Below are 23,227 nucleotides of genomic sequence, written 5' to 3'. Positions count from 1 at the left end.
AAATAATGGTTCATAAAGCCTTGGAAATGCTGCTTCAAGTTTTAACTGGAAAGCTTAGGATTGTTGTTTGTTTTCACTATCAAGCTTCTCTTTAACAGCTCAAATGTTTTCTGTTTCTCATTTTCTTTTAATTTTTCACATTACTTTTTCTTTTTTAAAAAAAACCCAAACAAACATTATTTTACAAGAGTGAGATCCAAACATGGATTTGATCTCTCATTGCTATATTTCGGGTTCCACATAGTTGTGATTTCCTTTCTTTAAAATCCTTTGAGTATTATTTCTTTTTATATTTTTCATTTTTGTTACATGTCTGTATAAGCAGCCTGAAGCTTCATTTATATTTTTGCTTGTTTTGCTAAGTGATTCCATTCTCACCCCATGACAAAAGTGAATTCTAACAATGAGATAACATTGCTTATGCACTGGATTCATCTTGTCCCCCTGATTTTCATTAGGTTCCGAGCTCATGCCCAAAGCCCTCTCCACCAGGATAGTGGGAGGCATTTGGTGGTTTTTCACACTTATCATCATTTCCTCGTACACTGCTAATCTAGCCGCCTTTCTGACAGTGGAGCGCATGGAATCCCCCATCGATTCAGCAGACGATTTAGCAAAACAGACAAAAATAGAATATGGCGCAGTTGAAGATGGAGCAACCATGACTTTTTTTAAGGTAAGCCATTTCTAGTCAATTGTGAGTGATGAGGGAGGATTACATGCTATATTTTTGCAGGTGGGAAAGTCACTTTGGTCAGATTACAAATATCACATTTTCAATAGGTTTGCAAATGTTCCATTTATACATGAAAAATAACTGGAAAATGGCCAGCATTCTTTTAGAAGGCTACTTGATTGATGAATAGAATAGTCCAAAAGTAGTCTTAAATATGCTACTAGGATGTAAGCCACATTTAATACAACAGGACTTACTTTTAAGCAATTCATAGTATTGCACTTTACGTGTGTTCAAGTATGTCCTCTTTACTGGTCTCGTTTAGTTTTCGAGTCAAAATAGGTTAGGCTGCCCATTTTAGGACCTCATCACATTTACCTTTCCCCCCATCTTAGGATGCTTCCAGGATGCTGGGAGGACAGAGCTCACTGGACCCCATCACATGATGCAGGGCTACTTCCAGTGAAGTTCTGTCCTGGCTCCCTCCTAGATGCTTCCAAGGATAGAACCCAGAGAATTCAGGAGGCCTCCTGAGCTCTCATAGCATAGAATGGGGCCAGCACATGGGGAAGTCAAGTGGTGACAGTTTTCCCCATGGGATTGGGAAAGTGCCAATGTGGGCAATGCTGGGCATGGGGCAATGGTTTGCCCTACTGCCCACCAGATTCACCATGCTGCCAGGCAAATTCCCCTAATTTTGCCGGCTTTTTTGATCTCAATGTGATGATGTCCTTATTGACTTTTATTGCTCAGAACAAATGTTTTTTCCCCCCCACTGGGATCCCCATATCAAAACTACATTTTTTATGACTGGCCAGAATGCTAAGATAACACACCAAACGGCCCCTTTTCTTCATAAAGCAACGCAGCTGAGAACTGCATATTTGGAGGCAATTGGGGAAAACTGTAGGGGTGACACAGATATTTGAACTGGATTGGGATTGTAACTGGTCTTTTTTAACCTTCATTTTTAACTTTTGTGTTATGAAGTTTTACCTTGGCATTTTAATGATGATATTTTTAATTACTTTTAACTTAACTCAAGTCCTAATTGTGTTTTAATGTATGTTAGTTCACTATTACAGGAGTTTTAGGATAGTGATTAGTGTCTATCTGTGTACTTTTTTGTTTTTGTTTTTTAATGTTGATATGGTCAATGGACTAATCAATAAATTTTGTGAAAAATATAGAAAACAGAATTCATGTTTCATTAGAATGAACTTGCACAGCTCTATACCTAAGAAACTGATGAAACATAGGTCTTCTTCCTAAAATGCTGGTAAAAAAGCAACTGACAGGGTATTTGATTTGATCTTTGTCTTTCTTCTGTTTATGCCATATTCAAGTAGAAAATAAATATTATTTCTTGGCTGAAATATACATGCCTGAGATGGTTAACAGCAATAGTAATATTGAAAATATTGTGGTAGAGACTTTTATCATGGCTATTTCTCATTTCTACTGTATCTTAAACATGTGTCATTGCTGGTTGACTGCATGAGCTTAAGTTCCTTGGTCATTATATGTTTAGGATTGACCTAACTCTGGCTTGTAAAAGTCAAGTAAATGTATTTGTCAGACCAGATCACATGTTTTTTTTTGTTTTAACTGTTAGAATATCAATTATAATAGAAATATTCAAAAGTAGAATTTTATTTATTTATTTATTTATTTATTTATTTACTGCATTTATATACTGCTTTTCTCACCCCTGAGTGGACTCAAAGCGGTTTCCAACATAATAATGGCAAAATTCAATCCCGTACATATATGTGAAAACCAAAACATAATTTCTAGACAATAACATGTACTATCAATTAAGAACTTTAACCATATTAACACAACAACATTTAGACATTAAAACATAGAGTTGAAACATCAACAATACAATAACATTTACATTTAAAACCAGCCTATTAAAACAATACAATTTAAAGCAATTATTAAAATCACACCATCCAGAATCATAATCCGAAGTTGTTCCATTGGTCCATTCACTATTCCTTATTCTCTTGTTGCACTAAAAACATTGCTATCCGAAAGCTTGGTGACATAACCACATTTTTACTTTCTTCCTGAAGGTCGGGAGGGAAGGGGCTGCTCTGATTTCACTAGTGAGGGAGTTCCACAGCTGAGGGGCTACCACTGAGAAGGCCCTGTCTCTCATCACCACACATCACGCTTGCAAAGGAGGTGAAATCAAGAGCAGGGCATCCCCAGAAGATCTTCATCACTGAGGTGGATCATAGAGGGAGATACATTCAGACAGATACGCTGGACCAGAACCATTTAGTGCTTTATAGGCTAAAGTCAGCACTTTATGGACAACTATATTCAGTATATTTATTCAACAAGCCACATTCCATCACATCTAACATTGCATTCTCTGTTCAGATTGAAAATGTCCAATTCACATTCCTAGAGACTAACAACTAATGCAAATTCTCTCAGAAATCCATGCTCTTGTAAGACTTGTGGTATTTTTTCCCAGAGAAAATATGCAGAAAACTATCCATATGTTTCCAAAATATACACAACTGAAATGCTCATAGACCCTTTCTACTCAGTGCAGAAATACATGCTAAAATGTGTACAAAAGGCCTGTCAAAGTATGTATACATTTCCATGCAGTCAATGAAGATCTGATGAATAAACAGGGCAGAACTTAAATGCAAAGGAAATTCTTTTTTTACCTTTTCATGTACTTTCTTTCTCACAAGGATGATCAGTCATGTTCCTATGCTTTTTCAGCCTGCAAGGCTCAACCTATACAGTAACGTACATACTGTACCTAATTACTATGGATCTCATCAGATGCAGGTTCTCCTCCATTTCTGTATACTTAAAGAAAAGAGTCCCACGGAGCAATAAAAGAGTCAAACCTTGGGTTGCCCATGATACCTCGTGTTTAAAGTGTATAGTAATGGGAGGACTGCAAAGTTAGGGAGTAATCAACTTCACTGCTCTCCCTGGGCATAGAAACAGTTTAAAGCAGATATTTTAAGGTGGGATGGGAACTGTTGTTAAATTCTCTGTTTGCTTTGAAAACCGTACACCATGAAATGCCATGCTAAGAAAACAATTCCATCCAATTCCCGCCCCTCCCCTTTGTGGGATACGATTCTACCTCCCTGCTTCCTTTCCTGTATTCTTCATATACAGGAAGGACATATAAATGTGTTGTTAACATAAGTTCATTTTATAATGAGTTGACCTTTCTGAGCTGTAAAAGTTTATGACCTTTCTGATCTGTAACACTTTATGAAAAATGAATGGGGTGAAGCATGAGGGAAATTGCTATTTTGATAAAAACTAACAAGAGAGAAAAACGAGTAAATAAATCCTATTTGGTGATTCTATGGAGAGGTATGGAAGAATTTAAATTATTTTTATTCTTTCATTATTTTTTGCACAGCCTATGATTATCCTTGCATTTGGGAACTAGACTAGTTTTCCCTGGTGTAGTTCCCAAATGCTATGAGTTGATTCACCATGTATTTCCAAAATTTTAAGTGAATGTAAGTAATAAATCCTTTGGTTTCCTACATTTTTGATGGCCACAGAGTTATAGTGTTGTAGCAATGCTTCTAGCCCTTTGTATGGGGGGGGGGGGGGCTGCTGTCAGGCACTCTGAAATTCATAGTTTGTCATAATTCTTCAAAGAACTTCCCCAAGTATCTATTTACAATAGTTTAGTCAATAATAATACAGGGATTTCAAACTCATTTTCATCAAGGGCCACATCAGCCTTATGGTTGCCTTCAAAGGACCAGTTGTAACTGTAAGACTGTATAAATGTAATTCTGTTGCCTTGGCATTGAAAGCCTCATGGGCTACATAAAATTTATTTATTTATTTATTTATTTATTTGCTGCGCTTATATACCGCAATTCTCAGCCCAGGGGCAACTCACTGCGGTGTACAACATAGAAAAACAAGTGCAAAATACAAGACATAGTGTAAAAATAATCCACAATTCATCATTATCAACAACATCCTAATCAAAAACATCAACATTACTACAAAAGCCATTCCGTGTCGTCTCATCGTCAAACCCACAATCCGATATCATTTCCATTGTTCCATTCCTATGGTCAAATTATCAATCATAGCACTTCTTGTTCAAATGCCTTCTTAAACAGCCAGGTCTTTAATTTCCCGCGGAATATCAACAGGGAGGGAGCTAGCCTGATGTCCACAGGAAGGGTGTTCCACAGCCGAGGCGCCACCACCGAGAAGGCCCTATCTCTCGTCCCCGCCAGCCGTGCCTGTGACGCAGGTGGAATCGAGAGCAGGGCCTCCCTGGAAGATCTCAAAGTCCTCGTGGGCTCATAGGCCGAGAGGCGGTCAGTTAGGTATCTTGGGTCAGAACCGTTTAGGGCTTTATAGGCCAATGCCAGCATCATAAAATGATGTGGTGGTATAAATTTGACCTGCAGACCTTCTGTTTGACATGTATAAATTAATACATGATGTCATAATCTGAGAATCATGTCACTAGATGGAAAAATAATGAGCATTTGACCTACAGGTTTTAAAACAGCATGACTACAAAACAATATACTTTACTCCAGTCCTTTTAAAAAGTAATAAAAACCATATAAACAACAGTCTCTTTTGCTTAGTTTGTGGTGTACAAGGTCATAAGGAATGAACTCATTCTTCTTGCACACTATTGGCTTTTTCCTGTTTAGGCTGCTGTTTCAACAGAAAAACACAAATACATACTAGTTATCATATCATAAAGGCACAATTCTTAAAGATAGACATCTGACAGGTCCAATAAACAGAGAAATAATGATAATATATACATATATTCTCACTTAAGCCTAAAGAAGTGCCTTCAGTATTTGTTATGATTTTTATTATTGTTTCAACTGAATATTGGAGTGATTTTTAAGGTTTGTTAAGGGTCATACAATTTTTTTCACTGCAGAGTTTTAAAAAAGAAATTTGGTATGTTTATTTGGAGGAAAGAGATTCTTGCTGTTCTGGCAGCTCCACTTAACCACATACACTGTAGCATCCAGGCTTAATGGGTATTTGTGTGTGTCATACAGGCAGCCTCACAAGGCCCTAGTTATGGCCCTCTGTTAAGGCAGTGTCAAATGAATCACATTCCACCATTTTAGCTAGAAATTGGGGGCAGTAGGTTCTATGGCTTATACAGAGTAAAAGCTTGAGTGTATTGATTTGAGACTTGGCAGTATAGGAGAGATCACGTTGAGGTTGACCTGTGCCAATTTTGAGGCAGGAAAGCTGAGAAATGGCTTATTTATAGGACTTTAAAATTTGATGTGACCTCCAGCAGTTTGACTGGTATTGGCAGTTTACTTCTTCAGAGACTCTGCTAGGGTTTGATTTACCAGATTGTTTCTCCAATGCTGCCGCATCTTTTAGGAAACAGTTTCTTGTTTTAGGTCAGGGAGAAGATTTGGTATTTTCCCCCATGTATTTTATTGTATGGATACTTAAAGATCTGTTCTACATGTACAGAACAGTGAACCTCATGCAGTCATGGTGTATTTAAAAGGGAATTAGTATGAGCAGTGATAGAGATGTACTCCATCTCAGAAGCAAAACATTTCAGGAGAAATCTGAAAGGATTTTCTTTCTACCAGGGAAGGAGAAATATCTTGAATGTAAAAGGCAAAGATTACATTTCAAATGCTAAGTTGTCTGCATTTCTTATGGCTAAAATAATGTTTCATCTTGAGAGAAGTTCAGCAATGCACTATCTTCCAAACAAATCAATATCAGTAGAGTTTGAATATCTCCTGACATTATGCCTTTTCCTAATTTGCAGATGGTTAAGAATTATGGGACTCCCTGCTACAAGAAAACATTTACAAAAAGAGCCTGGTAATTTACAAAGTGAGATTAGAGACCCCAGTTTAAATCACTAATGATTAAAACAGAGGTTACTGTGTTAACTCCTTTCTGTAATAATATATACTTTATTGATATTCTGCTCTATCTCCCCGAGGGGACCCAGTGCTGTTTCGAGAATACATTTATGGAAAATATTCAATGCTGATATACAAAGACAAACAGTACATAGACAGAGGCAAGGCTTCCTTCTTTTTTTTTCATTTCCAATATCTGAAGGCTGTGCTTGACTTGTTCATGGGAAGGTGCTATTGTTCCATTTTTCCATGCCTGAGGAACCTGTTGGCCATGGACACCTTGCCGGCATGTCTCCAGGGGCACCTTTTACTTTCCTGTGAAAGCGGTACCTATTTAATCTACTAACATTCTGTTTTCAAACTACTAGGCAAGCAGAAGAACTAGGGCTGACGGCAGGAGCTCACCCCACCTTCTGGTCGGCAAGAATTTTCAGTAGCTTGTGGTTTAACCTATCTGTACTTGTGGTGCTCCACTTTGCTCTGCATTGACCTTCTGGCTAGAAAGTAGTTATATTAAATTTTCCTTAACCTATCCTTCCAAATTGATGAGAAAAACTAATCTCCTTATTTCACTTTAAAATTTCTCTCATAATTTCCAGTCAAGAAAATACTGCATCATCTGTTTGAGTGACAAGCTGTGAGCAATTGTGGTTGATATTTAATACAGAACACTTAATGGAATCCCCAGTGGTTATCGTTAGGTTTCAAGGTCCGGAGTGATTCTTAATGTGTAACACTATTGAGGAAAGAAAGAGAGAGTCTTTCCATGGTTTGATTTCAGATTATGGAACTATTTTCCAAGGGAAGATAGATTTCTTCTCTCATGGAACTCTACTCTCTTATTTAGAGCAGCTTTCGGTAATTCTTCTGTTCTGAACATTGGATTTGTTACTGCTGAATGCTGTACTTTTTCTTTATAACATATTTATTGTATATTCAGCTTTTTTTGGTTACTTTATCCTGGTTTAATGGCTGAAATTACTTTGCATTTTAATTATATTCTCTTTTTTTTAAAAAAAAAATAGTGCTTCGCTCTTAGGAGAAAAACATTATAGAAATTTATTGAATAAAAGATTGGTTGTCCATTCCTGGTTCAATTTATGTTTCTGAAAAGCCCAGCTGGGATCATGGGACCCCCTTAAAGCAATGATTCTTAACTTGTGGGCTGGAGATCACTAGTGAGCTGCAAGAACAAAAATCTGGTCTGTGAGCCTCCTTCCACTTTATTTTATTATATTTCATTTCCGCTCCTTTTGTGCTACTTGCCATTCCTTCCCTGTTGCTGACCATGTTCTGTATCAGAAACTAGAGCTGATGTCAACTATCCAATGCAATTTTGTAAATCAGCACCCCAAACTGAATCTAAAGTTGACCAAAAATGGGTTTGTAACCCTTCTGGTAGTAATGTTGGAGAGTGGCCCCTGGTCAAAGGAGTCCCTAGTCAGTGGTCCCTGGTCAAAAAGAAAGTTGGGAACCACTGCCTTAAAGAATGTGTAGGACAATGATTCTACTATGAATGGTAGTTCAGACTTTAAATATCAATTCCCGTTATGTACTTCCAGGTTGTTTTGGATGTATGGTGACCGTATGAATGAGAGACTCCAACAGGCCCTTATAAACAGCCTTTTTCAACTCTTGCAAACTCTGTGGTGTAGCTTTATTGACTGAAAAAATGGGTAGTGGAGGATGAATTAGGACTGCTGCCACATTGCTGCCAGGAAGCAGCTCTCTCCCAGAGGTTTGCTAGCAATTTTGCATCTCTGGCAATGTGGCGTGGTGCCCTGACGTGACATCATTAGGAACACAATGTGGCCAGCAAGCCTCAGGGATGGTTCTTTTTGCTGACTGTTACACAGCAGTGGGTCAATTAACAGCATAGACATTGGTTTGGGCCATATCCAGACCAATCTTCTGACCACACATCTGAAAATGTAGGATCACTTTGGAGCTTTCTGGAAGCTCCGGAGTAAATTCTGTGTTCCCTCAACATGGATTAACAACTGGATTCAGCGATTCCGTCGCGGATTCAGCCATGTGTCTTGTGGATTACCTGCACCACCTGAGCAGTGAGTCCATTTTATTTTGATTGTTAAATACAGCTTGTGTCAGTTCATTCCTAATGCTCTCTAACTCTTTTACTATCACCTTCAACTTTACACGCAGGCTGCTATCCTGATGATTGACAGCCAAAATGCATCTAGGGACTGGGCAGTCATGTCAAGCCTTATCATACCCCCAAGTTCCAGCCAAGGTTCTTTTGCCCTCTTTCAGGTTGAATTCACAATTTACCTCTTCAATCACCTGAAAAATAGGCAGCATGCACTGATGTTAGCCCTGCTAACATTCCTTACTGCAGTTTCTTCAATCATAAGTGTGCCCATTTATAACCAGTTTCCCTTGTCCTTTGTCTTTATTTCTAGTGGGAGAGCAAATTAAAGACTCATATAAAAGGCCATAGGGAACAATGCAGCTTTGAACTACTGTTTATAACAGCTCACTGCCTTATACTTTAAAAAAAGGAAGCTCTGTATGAGACTGTACTCACAATCCAGCTTAAACTATTTCAATGTATTACCAATACTGGAGAATCATGAATAACATGTACCTCTATGCATGCAATCTCTTTTAAAGATTTTTTTTTTTCAAAATCTGTGACTGTGTAGAAGACTGTCCATGTTTTTCACACACTATTAAATTTAGATAAAGGCATCAAGATACATTTTATTAAATGTATATTCAGTTCCTTACATGATTGGATAATCAATATGGTCAATAAAGGTTATCACTGAAATGAAGATATGCAATGACATGCAGAATGTTTCACATGTGTATATATGCCAGCAAATTGCCTGTCAATTTATGGTGAAGACTGGATTTCACAGGTTTTCTTAGGCAAGAAATACTCACAAGTGGTTTTGACATTTCCTTCCTCTGAAAAAATTATAGCTTATAGCATGTGGTATTCATTGACTGCCTCCCAGTCAAGTAGTAACTTTGAATTAGTTGCCCAAAGCACTATAGGCTGAGGCACAGTTCCCAAGAAACACTAGCTGCCTGTTTACATAACGGTACTAAAGAATGCTAAGAGAAACTCAAGAGGTTGGCACTGGAAAAGAAACAAAACAAGACTGGTAGTTCAGTTTTCCTGATCTCAGTGATGTTGTGGCAGCATAATAGATTTGAATTTAATTCTGTTCTTGTGTTTATGTTGATGTCATTATAGAAAGATAACTGTAAAAAGAGAGCCAGTAGGGAGTAGTACAGTGTTTGTCAAACTCTTCTGGCCACTTGGAATGCCTCTGGTGTTGCTGCAAGAAGGTCTTCCATTGTGCATGTAGCAGGGCTCAGGTTGCATTGCAGCAGCTGGTCAGTGGTTTGCTCTTCTCCACACTCGCATGTCGTGGATTCCACTTTGTAGCCCCATTCCTTAAGATTGGCTCTGCATAATTCTTGAAGTACAAACATTGAATAAGAATATCAATGTGTAAAAGTTTATCAGAGTTGTCTTTGAAATATAGCCAAGATTTCGAAGAAGGCAATTTTAGTTCAAAAGAAATCTAAAGCAGAAATGATCTGGCAACTGACAGATTTAGGAAGATCCAGCCCATTGGCAGCAATGGGGGACCTTCCCAGGTTCCCCTTTCTGTTATTTTTTCCTTCAGCTTGACCTGCATTTAATTACCTCTTCACAGGGGGCTAAATTCAGCAGCTTACACTGGTTTAGCCCAGGTCACCCATGGAGCCTGCCATCACCCACAGAGCCTGCTGGCCCCCATCATGGGTGAAGGAGGGCAGGGCCAGCACATTCCATCACCGTACCTTCTGGTTTTGCCATTGGAATCCATGGGGAGAAACTGAGTGATCCACTCTTTCCCATGCCTTTCTCCTCATATCCTTCGATAAGACCTAGATTAAGGCATCAGACTTAAGAAACCACTCTTTCTGGAATCCTTTCTCCTTATATCCTCCAATAACACCTGGATGTAAGGCATCAGACTTAAGAAATCACCTTTTCTTTGATCCTTCCTTGAAACATCCTTTCAATGAAGGTGAGTTAAGGCACCTTTCTAAAACATTTCATTGAGAGCCACACCACATGAAGGAGCATGAGTCCCCTTTCAGGGGGTAGAGAAGGGCGGGGTACAAATATTTGAAATAAATCAACAAATTAGCTAGCCATTCTTAAAAAAACAAATAAATTACCTCTTCATTTTATGGCGGCTTTAGAAATGGCAAGAAGATACCTCTACCCCACATTTGAAGCTTGCGACAAGTGAGGAGCACTATCAGTAGTAGTTTCTGTCTCTCAGAAGCCTGCTTGCAGGCTTTCTTCTGTTTGACTGGCTGAACAGGCAATGAGGAAACCCCGTGCACATGCAGCTGCTCCTCTGCACTCCATGTGTAGCCGAATGAAACCGAAAGTAACCATGGTCAGTAGCTGTGTGGTCTATTGCCGCCAAAACAAAGGAGGTGGCGGTGCCCATGCCGTTATGGCTGTACAAAACAGCCAAACAACTGAAACAGCTGAAACCCATTTTTAAAAACAAATCTGCGCACAGCCCTAGTGGATGGCCAGTTGAACATGAGTCAATAGTGTGATGCAGCAGCTAAAATAGCCAATAGGGTTTTGGGCTACATCAAAAGAAGTATTGTGTCTAGTGATCAAGGGAAATCATGGTGCTTCTATATTCTGCTTTGGTCAGGCCTCACCTGGAATACTGTGTCCATAGTTTAAAAGAGATATTGACAAGCTGGAAATACAGGAAAGAAGATTCCAATTGTACATTAGGAAGAACTTTCTGACGGTATGAGCTGTTCTTCAGTGGAACTCTGTGCCTTGGAATGTGGTGGAAACTTCTTCGTTGGAGGTGCTTTGATTGTGCTTTTCTTGCATAACACGGGGTTGAACTAGATGGCCCATATGGTTTCTTACATGATTCTATGATTCTGTGAGTGACCTTCAGGAATACACAATTCCCTCCTTAAATGGTAATGACTCCAGAACCTTAGTTTGTGTGTGTTTGTAGAAAAAGTGAATGAGTGGGCTTCTAAACTAATGGTTTATCTTTTCCTAAAGAGTAAATCTTGCTTGAAATCAGCCATTTACATGGGCTTTTAAAAAAAATGCTTCAAATCACCTATTTAATTTTTATAAGGTCTGTTTCAGTTCTCCACCATTTGAATTCTCATTTTTCACCCCTTCCTTCTTGCTTTTGCTATTATCCAGACTTTTAAAGCTCTATTTCTAATCACAGCATTCTAAATAACAGCTGGAGAGCTGATCAGAATCTAAAACATACTGTGCTTTTGGCATCAGTTCCTTTGACATTGAACAGCTGAATTGGTCTGCTGGCATGGAATATCCTAGCTGCTCCAGAAATTGAGCCATCAGAATATTTGTAGTCCCATCTTTTGTTGGAAAAGGAAAAAGTCAATTTAAGTTTAAAATCTGAGGATGACAATGGCTCTGTAGACTAGAAAGACTTCTCAGGAGGTAGGTGAACTGGTAGGGAGCACAAAAGGAAAATTTCTGAAATGTATTAAGTGGACCATGAAAAAGATGAGGTGAAATAAAGACAAGCCTGAGGAAACAAGTAGGGATTGGGAATAGAGATAGAGGTGGCCGAGAAGAGAAGGAAAAAGGATCTGAATCTCACATATAGTTTAGAATAACTGTTCATTAACTTGTCCGAAGCTTCTGATGTAATTACTGTATGTATCTGTTTCTTGGAATAAGATCACTGAATTGTCAGGTATCCTGAATTTGTGAGAGCTCTCCAGAAAACTACCTTCCTGCCAGAATATGTTTGGTTGAGGCCTTTCTAGAAATGTCTGGAAAAGTCTAGGTGGTTTACCACTCCTATACTATTATGTAAGCCTCATCATGTGGTCTCTTGGTTTTCCTGTACTAGATTGTTGTCAGTTTGCAATAGATTTGTAGAACAAAGTTGAGGCCCTTTCTACTAGGGTTGTGATTTTGGTGTAAACTTTGTCTCATTTCATGTCCCAGCTTTCACTGGAGGCACTGATCAATTTTTGGAAGCCTCCTGAAATTGATATGGTTGTTTTTGGTTTTGGGCCCTGAAAATTGGACCATTACGGGAGGGGACTTCCCACCCACTGGCTATCATTCCCAGCATGTGCTTTCGTTCTTCTTACCTGGTACCTGCTCTTTCCACTCTAGAGTAAGAGGTGCTTGGCTGTAGGCAGGCACTGGCAGGCACAAAAACTTTCATCTATTTGTGTGTTAATAAATTTGAATTAAGATCTCTCAGTCTGTAAGGTAATTCCTGAAGAGGTAGCAGTTGAGGACGTAGCTTCTCCTTTGGCATGATTCAACATATTAACCCTTTGCTTCTTTTTGTAGGGGAACTGGCGAAAAGAGTAATATATTGCTTCTAGTTTTCTGTAATAAAGCTGAGGCATTCAAGTATGATTTGCATCATTTTTGTAGCAAGATTACATGTCCAGGCTGATAAGGTGAACCTAGACACTGTGCCAAGCTGTTGTCTCCAGCAGTTATCTGTTCCCCAGAGCTGGTGTGTTCTGGGGAGTATCTAGGGCTCAGTCTGTTTTCTGTAGGAGTCTGAATGAAGAAGTCTGAGTTCATAAGAGTATTTGGGATGGACTTACTTATTACTCACTTTTTATGTTGACTCTGTTGACTGGCATCTGTGGAATATAAGCATCAAGTCTCATCTGTTTTGTAGGAACATGTGCCCTCAAACATTAAGGCTGCTACATGCTCTCTTTTTGCCCTTTGAAGGCATTTTCTAGTTGTGAACTTGGAAACTTTGGTCTCCTGAAGAGCTTCTGAACTACAGCATTCAATTTCAATATAGCAGTTAAACTATAAAACAATAAACTATTGGCATATAAAAGGGGTTGACCGGCTAGTAAAAACAAGTAAAAACAAACAAACTACAGGAGCTCTGCTGATGCTGCTGATGCTAATGCCATCTTAGGTCAAGCAGGCACACACTTTCCAGGCTTGCCTGCATGCCATGCCATACACACTCTTCAGAGCAGTGGAGGATATCTTCATTTGAGGTTTTGTTTAAAGCCCTCATCACAGCTGCCTGGACATTTTCAACTGTCCCCAAAAGATGTCCTTTGAGATGGATTGTGAGGAAAGAAATTGCATAGATCCAAGTCAGGGCTGTACAGTGGTTGGGGAAACATTCAGAACAGCCGTCACACAAACACCCATGTTGTTCTCAGTTCTTAAATTTGAAGGATGCTGCTCCAGACTCCTCTGCATTTTAATTTGTCATAAAATACAAAAACTATTATGCACTTTGCTGGAAATGTGAGGACTGAACTTAGGTAAGTCAAACTGTATGCCATGGTCGTCGTCCCCCCCACCTTTTAAAGTATATATTTGAAACATCAATGTGTTGTACATAACAGCCTTAACGGTTGTATACATGTTGTATGATACATTCCACTTTCATTCAACAGGATGTTGACATAAGTTATCTGTACATCCTTTGAAAAATTAACATTTAACTATTTTTAATATTAAAGCCACCTGTGTTAAGCACCCCTCATCCCTCCATCTGATCACATATTTATTCTACACTATTATCTCTAACCATGTGCAGTTTTCTTAATGCTTGTGAGATGCATATGTTGGCTTCCCCCGTTTTATATATGTTATCCATTTGTTCTTTATTTCATTAATTTTATCTTCTTGTATATCATCCCCATTACATTTGAAATTGGACCAGGGTTCCCCCTTCATCTGTCTCAATCCCCACTTTCCTTTACTGGCCCTTCTGTGCTGCGTGAAAAAGTTATTCTCATTACATTTGGGACAGACTATGTATTAAAGCAATGAGATAATAAAATGCACCAATTACTGTACTTAATATATTGTGGTTAACCTTCTGAGAAAACCAGAGTAAAACTGTCTAAGCAAGTATTCTCTAAATGCAAGAGAGAGTAAATATATATGTTGTATCTAAGTCATAGCAAAGATATATGAGCACACCAGTATTTAATTTGAATAAAATCAGAAGCCTGAGAAGTGCCCAAGTTCCTTTCTTGTTATATCCTAATATGCTTGTACATAATCATGGCCTCCCACAATGTATCAGTTCCCTGTTGCTTGGGAAGTGTCCAGTTAATGTAATACACATACTTCTAATGACATGTAATGTCATATTTAGATTCATAAAACAGCCAAAAGACAGTGAGAGTAGATAAGGAAGAATGGAAATGTCTTACTCTCTGCTTACTGGTTTGAATGGGAAGTGTGCAATACATAGGAGAAACAGCATGGAATATATGAACTTTGTCTGCATTCCTGGTTTCCTTCTGTCTGGAAAGAGAAACAAACAGCTGAAAGGATTCTTGGTTGTCATTCTAAGTTAGTCACACCCAGTAAGGGTATGTTCTTCCTACTGTTCATTTTGTCCACCTCATCATGCTTCTTTGATTTTGGTATAACAAATTCAATGGATGAATAAGAATTCAATAATTTTCAATAGCAGTGTTTCATTTCTGAAAATGTTTCCCAGATACCTGTTCTAGATGAATAGACAAACCAGATGGATTTGTCTTTCAAAAACTGTGTGACATTTACTTTTATTCTCTATGTGAAAATAATTCCAAATAATTCAGTCATGGAAACAAACATGCATCATCCAAATATTCAATTTCAGCATCATCTTTAGGTTAAAAGGTCTCAAGTAAATGCTATTTGCAGTATATGTTTCATTTAATGATTTGCCTAATAAATCAGTTCTTGTGGGTTTTTTCGGGCTATATGGCCATGTTCTAGAGGCATTTCTCCTGACGTTTCGCCTGCATCTATGGCAAGCTTCCTCAGAGGGTGAGGTCTGCTGGAGCTGGGAAAAAAGGGGTTTATATATCCGTGGAATGACCAGGGTGAGACAAAAGGTTTCAATCTCAAGCTAAATACAAATGACAAACTGATCAGCTTCGATGTGGTGTCTCTATTTACCATGGTCCCAGTTGCAGACACCATGGCACTCATCAACCAGAGGTTCCCAGAAGACATCACGGCGCTGTTTCACCATTGCCTCACCACCAGCTATTTTCAGTGGGACAATGAATTCTACGAACAGAAAGATGGAGTAGCTATGGGGAGCCCTCTCAGCCCAGTCATAGCTAACTTCTACATGGAACAATTTGAAAAACAAGCTCTTGAAACAGCAACCAAAAAGCCCACTATATGGTTCAGATATGTGGATGACACTTTCACCATTTGGAGCCATGGAGAAGAAGAACTCAACAGGTTCCTGGAACATCTTAACAGCATCCACCCTAACATCCAGTTCACTATGGAAAAAGAAAAGGAAGGAAGACTGCCTTTTCTAGATGTCCTAGTCATCCGCAAACCAGATCAACAATTGGGTCACACCGTTTACAGAAAACCCACACACAGAGATAGATATCTACATAAAAACTCCAACCATCACCCAAGTCAAAAAAGAAGCACCATCAAAGCCTTGGCAGACCGTGCAAAAAGAATCTGTGAACCCCACCTCCTCCAAGATGAACTTAACCACCTCAACTGGGCTCTACAGGCCAATGGATACTCCACCTAAGACATCAGAAGAGCTGCAAGACCAAGAACAAGCCACAAGAGTAAAAATGAAGATCCACCCAGAGGAAAAGTGTTCCTGCCATACATCAAGGGAACCACTGATCACATAGGGAAGCTGATGAGGAAACACAACATACAAACAATCTACAAACCCACCAAGAAAATCCAACAAATGCTACGTTCAGCAAAGGACAAGAGGGATCCTCTCACCTCTGCAGGAGTCTACCGTATACCATGCAGCTGTGGACAAGTCTACATAGGGACCACCAAACGCAGCGCCCAAACAAGAATCCAGGAACATGAAAGGCACTGCAGACTACTCCAAACAGAGAAATCAGCCATAGCAGAGCACCTGATGAACCAACCTGGACACAGCATTTTATTTGAGAACACAAAAATGCTGGACCACTCTCACAACCACCATGTCAGACTGCACAGAGAAGCCATTGAAATCCACAAACATGTGGACAATTTCAACAGAAAGGAAGAAACCATGAAAATGAACAAAGTCTGGCTACCAGTATTAAAAAATTCTAAAATTAAAACAGCAGAGAGAAAAACAGGCAGGGACATCTAATCACCTTTCAAGAAGAGTTTGCTCCAGGCACAGTCAGCCCATTGTATGCTAATCAAGGTGGTCAGTTGAAAAGATTCACACCTAGCCCAACTTACAAAGCCTTTTGTCTCACCCTGGTCATTCCACAGATATATAAACCCCTTTTTTCCCAGCTCCAGCAGACCTCACCCTCTGAGGAAGCTTGCCATAGATGCAGGCGAAACGTCAGGAGAAATGCCTCTAGAACATGGCCATATAGCCCGAAAAAACCCACAAGAACTGAGTGATTCCGGCCATGAAAGCCTTCGACAATACATTGCCTAATAAATGTTGCACAGAAAAGTAGAGGGAAAAGAGGATGAATTTCATTTTGGATATTAACACCAAAAAATACAGACACAATAATGAAATTATTAAAGAATCATTGCTCTTTTTTTGGTTAAGCTACCTGCAAGTGTGAAAATTGTGGCATATCTTCTTTGTGTTCATGACTTGGAATTGGTTGTTTCCTCTCATGTTTGCATGGACACATGCCTCTTCTTGTTAGTAAATGAGCCAAACAAATAAAATGAACATCCAATAAAATACTTAATATTCTTTCTCCCCCCAATATATCTATCTAACTATCTCTATGTCATCTATCTGCCATTTCTTCTTCATAGAAACTGAACGGGGACTAACTGCATCTAAGTAAATGCACAGCAACATTTAATATATAGATCTTGTGAAGGCTTCAGTTAGATCTTGTGTGTGATGTGGAATTGGATATAGATTGCTATGTTGTGTGCCTATGTTCTGTGCTATCAAATGTTTATTTCACAGCTCCTTCATGTTGATAAAGTTGTGGTGATAAGTAAATGTGTGCTGGAACATTAAGACCCTAACATATGCTTAATGTATACATGTTTGGTGAATCTGTTTTTATCTCATCTTTACTAAAATATATTTTCCTGGCAAAACTCAATGGTTCGTGCAGCTAAAGAGTAAAAGTAGTTGCTTGCAATTTGTTCTTTTTAAGAAATGGATTTTCAAGTAGTCAGTCAAGTAGAATCTAATTAGGACATCCTTGAAAAGCCTAAGCTTGAGACCCCATCTACACTGACCAATTGTATAGGTGTATAGGTGTATCAGCCCTTTGACAGCCAAACACTACATGGTCAGATATAAGGTAATGTGAAGTAAAGCCACCTTAATGCAGCCTTGCTCATATTAAACAAAGTCAGAGGAAAGTCTGAATTTTGATATGGAATGGACTACAGTCTGACGTAGGGCCTGGGAGAACTATTGTTCCAGTTCCAAAATGGAACTGGCCACAATTGTCCTCACTGCCATTCTGTGTTTCCCAGGCTCAGGCTATCAGGCATTCTTTGCAGTCATAAAACTCCTATTCTTGCAGAAATGACTATATTAGTTCCGGTTGAGGAACCAGGTATTAGGTTTGTGCATTCCAACTAAACCTTGATCCATTTCTGCTGGAAGGGGTTTCTTTCTCCTTTGTTGCAGCAGTAAACAAAGTATATACAAAATATACACACTTCATATAGCTTCTTCTTCCTCACTACTCACAACAGCAATTCTCCAACACACTCTCCAAATCACCATCCATTCCTCAACAACTCTTATCAACCCATACCAAACTTGCTCAGTCGAACTATAATCTATATACTATTCCCATTGCATTAATTACAGTGGCTTAATTCTTTTATATTTAGTTAGGCCAGGGGTTTTAACTCTGCTGTCACTTAGAAAATGTTGGGTAATTTTTAAATCCTGACACAGGCACCCCAAGGATACAGTGTGGCAATGGCAATCCACTTCCCCCATCTGCAGTCTATGTCATAGCATGTCTGGCCATGACACTGGTCTTATCTGTCCACTAGGGCTGGGCGGTTTCGTTCGTTAATTTTGTAATTTGTTATTGATTTGTATTTAAATTAGCTTACGATCTGATATTGAGCCATGCAGGAGCAACTAAAAATCGAAACGAATTTTTCAATTTATTTCATAATTGTTTCGTAATTGGTTCGAAATCGTTTCGTTATTATTTCCGTATGTCTGGCACAAGTTTTAGGGTTGTTGTTTGTTTTATCAGTGATAAAAAATAAATTATCACACCAACAGTCAACAACAGAGGGAGAGGAAAGCTTCAGAAGTTCCCCCTGTCCCATTTGGAGGGTTTTTTTTTTTTTGCATATTACACAATCGCGTCCGCCATTAACAAATCGATTCGTAATTGTTTCGTAATTGTTTCGTAATTTACAAAATTTCGTATATTTCGAACTTTTTTTTTAAAAAAAATTCGGAATTCTTTTAAAAAACGAAACGCAAAAACCCCCTGAAAACGAATCGAGTTTAGAAACAAATTTTTCCGTGGTTACCCAGCCCTACTGTCCACCATTATGTGCAGTGGTGATTGCAGCAGCAACGGGCTATGTAGAGTATAGGATTAATCCTTTCCCCCTTCCCTTGGCACTCCATCGACACAGCAGATACCTCATGCAACAGTGGAAAGGTAGGACCAGTGTTATGGCCAAAGACTGCTGTTTCATGGAAAGTGGTGCCAAACTATATTAGGCATTGCTGGGTAGTTGGGACAACCTCCTGCAGAGGTTCTGGGGGGGGGGGGGGTCCCTGTGAAGATAATACCAATACAGTGTTGCCCAAGCTGGATCAGCCACAGATAATGGTTAAGTGTTGAGCCGCCCAAAGCCTAATTAAGAAGCTTGAGAGATTTCATGTATTTTATCAGAAATTCCAGTTTTTCTTTGTTTGGTGGAAATGAGGTAGTGCTTTTGTGCAGGAGATGTTTTCAGAATTAAAACAATCTAGAATGTCATGTTCAAATACCATGTTAAAAGCAGAAGTGTGGTCATATAGTGTTATCTAAAGGGAGTAGGAAAATGAGAAGTAAAAAAATCAACAGGCTATGAACAAGGTTCATAGAATAGTCCTAGTAGTTGTGTGTTTAGAATGTGTTTATTATTGCGTGTTTTATTTTAGTGTCTTGGAGTTGTGTTAGTTGCTGTGGTTTAGTTTTATATATTATAAAAACTGTTTCTGTTTTCTTTATTTTTTTTCTTTATTTCTGAATAAAAATTAATTTAAAAAGAATACCAAGTTCAGGTCATGGTATTTTTTTTCTCTGTGGTGCTTACTGATTGGAATAGAACACTGGTCACCAGGAGTGGCAAGAGGCAGAGAGGAACACTGAGAGTGAACAAGATGCATGTTTGTCATCTACTGTATCAATCATCCTTGAAATGAGATGTGATTCCTTTCATTGTACACGTTTTTCAGTGATTTAAATTTAAGATGTGGAATCAATTACATTTAATGTGTTAAATTTTGGTGTACTTAAATGCCTTATTTATGTTAAGATTTAATGACAGACATTATACTCATTTTCTCACTTTACCAACCTATCCCCCATAATGCCCTATGGGTCGGGGCCCCAGGGATTTCTCTCTTCTTTCTATCCTCAGCCCAATGGCACCCAAAATTAAATTGCACAGATTCTAGAGCAGATGAAATACCATACACATAATTCCTTTGTCTTTCCATGGAAGTAAAATACAAGCATTTAGCTGCTTTTTCATAACATCCGAATTGCCCAGAGCTCACTCTGCCTTATCTTAGGGCTACTCTTTCAAGCTGCTCTCTCATCTTTCTAGGAGATACATACTGCAGTAATTCAGCAAGCCAACTCTCAAAAATTCCTTTCTCAATCCATATATAATTCCCATTGGAATTCCTAAATATATACCTAGGAGTACTGTGAAGAAGGGTTATATGATCATAATGGTCTCTTAACTTGAACAAATTTGCGCTCAAATAGGAATATCACAAAGGTAGACAGAAATATTTCAAAGACCGTACAATAAAGATTGCAAAACATGTTCAAATAAGGAAGTATATAACAAACAGGCAGGAGAGCCTAAATATAAGATCAGTGAAACAATACAGTCCATTTTTTGCAGAATGTTTCTTCCTTTTTTGATTTATTTCCATTTGGATACCTTCTTCTTCACAGAATGGGACCCAAGGTAGCTCCAGAGAGAATAAATTAAAATAACTTAACAATAAAAATTAGACAGTAAAAATTCCTTATATTAAACAGTGTAAATCATTCTAAAGTGATACAAAAGTGTACATTAATTACATCCCAAAAAGAAGCTTCCTTGCTTGCACATTAAAAATCTGCTTTCTGAGCATGTGCTAATATCCAAATCTTATGGGACTTTTACCCTTTCTCTTCCCTGCCGAAGCCATTGAATTCCCATATAATCCACCTTCTAAAGTCATTCCCAAGGATGCACGAAAGAACGAACCCTCTTTCTTCGACTAATAGATTATTTTTAGGTCACAGGGTTTAATCAGACACTTCACTCAATATCTATTTTGTCTTGATTATAATCTCAACGTGTATAGAGTTCCTTTAAACACAAAGTACCTTTACAGCATAATTTTTCTCAGGATATTATTCCCAACACCTTACAGTATCTGTATTTAAGAATATATTGACAAGCTAACTATGGTTTTTTTTTAACTTTTTGTTCCTAATAATTGCTCTAATAACTCCAACAATCATACTGCTTTGTATTGACAATCAATATTTTTCTTTGAATTACATGCATTGCAAAATATGAGTTAAAATTATTTGAAAATTCTTTGAAGAATTACTAAAACATTTGACTTCACTTCCCTACTTCTTTTCTTCTTTCAAATATGTATTTGCCAAGGGGCACCTAGGGTTTTTTTTTTCATGAGAAAAGCAACAATTATAGTTTTCTCTATAATTCACATAATATTGTATGGAAGTTAGTTCTTCACAATTTAATATTTTTGAACGGTGGAAATAATTTGGCATATTATGAAAAAAATGTGGCAGATGTTGACCTCTTTGGATTGGAATTATCATAATTTCTAAAGATTAGCTATGCTGTTTAAGGCTGATCAGAATTATATGACAAAAAACATATGAGGAGTCACAGGTACTTACCTTTAATGTCAGCCTAAAACAGTGTAGTCACAATCATCAAACTGTTCCTCAGATTAGAAATTCATAATACATTAATATTGTTCCTAGTGAAGATTCTTGAGGACCAATATTTTAAGGGCTAAAGACAGTATCAGGATGAGGTCTAAACTATCTGTAAGATTGTATCTCTCTATACAGAGCTGCTCGAGTTTCAAGATCTGCAGTGGAGAGTTCCTGCCCCCCGCCCCTCCAATCCCACCATTATCACAGGGACATATGGACAGGACAAGAAAAATGCAGGGTATTAATTCTAACAAATAGAAAAACAAATAATAAATTCCAACTAGTGTAGAATAGGATTTACTTAAGATCTCTTGATTGTAAAGCCCACCATTTGTTTTACCTTTTCTTCGAATGTTTAGTGGGTAACAATCTTCCATAAATGTCATAATTTTAATATATAATGAGTTGTCTTTGTACTTACAGGGAAAACATATTATGTGAAGAGTGATTCAGTACATAATGTTTTAACTGCCCATATCATTATAGTTTGCTTGATCTTAATAATACCAAAGTTCTCATTTATCTTGCACTAGCATGACAGATGTAGCTATATCACAAGTGGGAATGTCTGTCATAAAAAATCATTGCCAGTGTTTTGTATTTTTTTAAAAAAAAATAAATTAAACTTTGATAACAGGTGTAGGTTTGTGATGCATGTACTGCTCATTCAGTACAGTCCATATATTTTGTTAGATCATATAGCATGTAGCAGGTTTTGCAAATGAAGATCAAGTTTGTAAAACCAATTTCCACATTCCAGGTTGTAGTTCAAATGTTAAGGTAATAAAAATATTTAATCTAGAATTAGAGTTTAGTAAGTCTTTATATGCTCAAATTTAAGCATTGTCTCCAATTAGTAGATATTTTTCTTTCCTAAATTGTCAGCATATAAACATTAAGAATTGTTGTCACCCATGCTCAGGTATTTCCTTTAAAAAGAAGTCTGAGTAAGGGACCAGGGTTCAAATGTCTACTTTAGTCATGCAAACCCAATAGGAGTTCCTTTGAGGAAACACACAGCAAACAATAATAGATGTTGCATGTTTGTGGATACTGGAATCTTCTCATGGAGCAGCGTGGTTTATTTTGAGACTTCTGTTGCATAGCTTGCAACATTGGCTAGCATCCCAGCTATGATTATATCTGGAAGTAGAGAAGATTGCTTCATTAACCCATGCTCTTGCAACCTTTGATTTGCATTTCACCAATATGTTGTACATGAGGGTAGGTCTAAAGACAGATCAGAAACTTCACATGGTGCATATTATGGTTGCAAAGGTTCTGTCTTGAATCTACATTATGAATGTACTACACTGAACATTTATTGTCACAGGCTTCCAGTGTATTTTGAGGCAAAGCTCTATGTGACTTGATATCTGAGAAACTTTTGTTTCCATATTTAGTTTTAAGACCATCAATGGAGGGCTTTTTAATTTGTATTAAGGAGAATGGTGTAAAGAACCCTTACCTTATT

The 23,227-nt window shown here is 38.1% G+C and overlaps 1 protein-coding gene across 4 annotated transcripts in view; it reads left to right on the top strand.

Annotated features, from left to right (window-relative positions):
- The window catches only part of GRIK2 (glutamate ionotropic receptor kainate type subunit 2), a 650,966-nt gene that overhangs the window by 486,905 nt on the left and 140,834 nt on the right, over positions 1-23,227 (top strand). For 3 of the 4 annotated variants that reach the window (XM_060753092.2, XM_060753091.2, XM_060753090.2), the window contains exon 14: positions 459-676. The exons of the other annotated variant lie outside the window; for it this stretch is intronic. In XM_060753092.2, coding sequence (XP_060609075.1) covers positions 459-676 — 218 coding nt within the window. The remainder of the gene's footprint in view (positions 1-458; positions 677-23,227) is intronic. 4 annotated transcript variants of the gene reach the window in all.

The sequence above is a fragment of the Anolis sagrei genome, chromosome 1 (genome assembly GCF_037176765.1).
Source record: "Anolis sagrei isolate rAnoSag1 chromosome 1, rAnoSag1.mat, whole genome shotgun sequence".
In the NCBI taxonomy this organism is placed as follows: Eukaryota; Metazoa; Chordata; class Lepidosauria; order Squamata; family Dactyloidae; genus Anolis; species Anolis sagrei.
The sequence above is the reverse complement of the archived record's forward strand: the minus strand, read 5'-3'. Positions and strand labels throughout refer to the sequence as shown.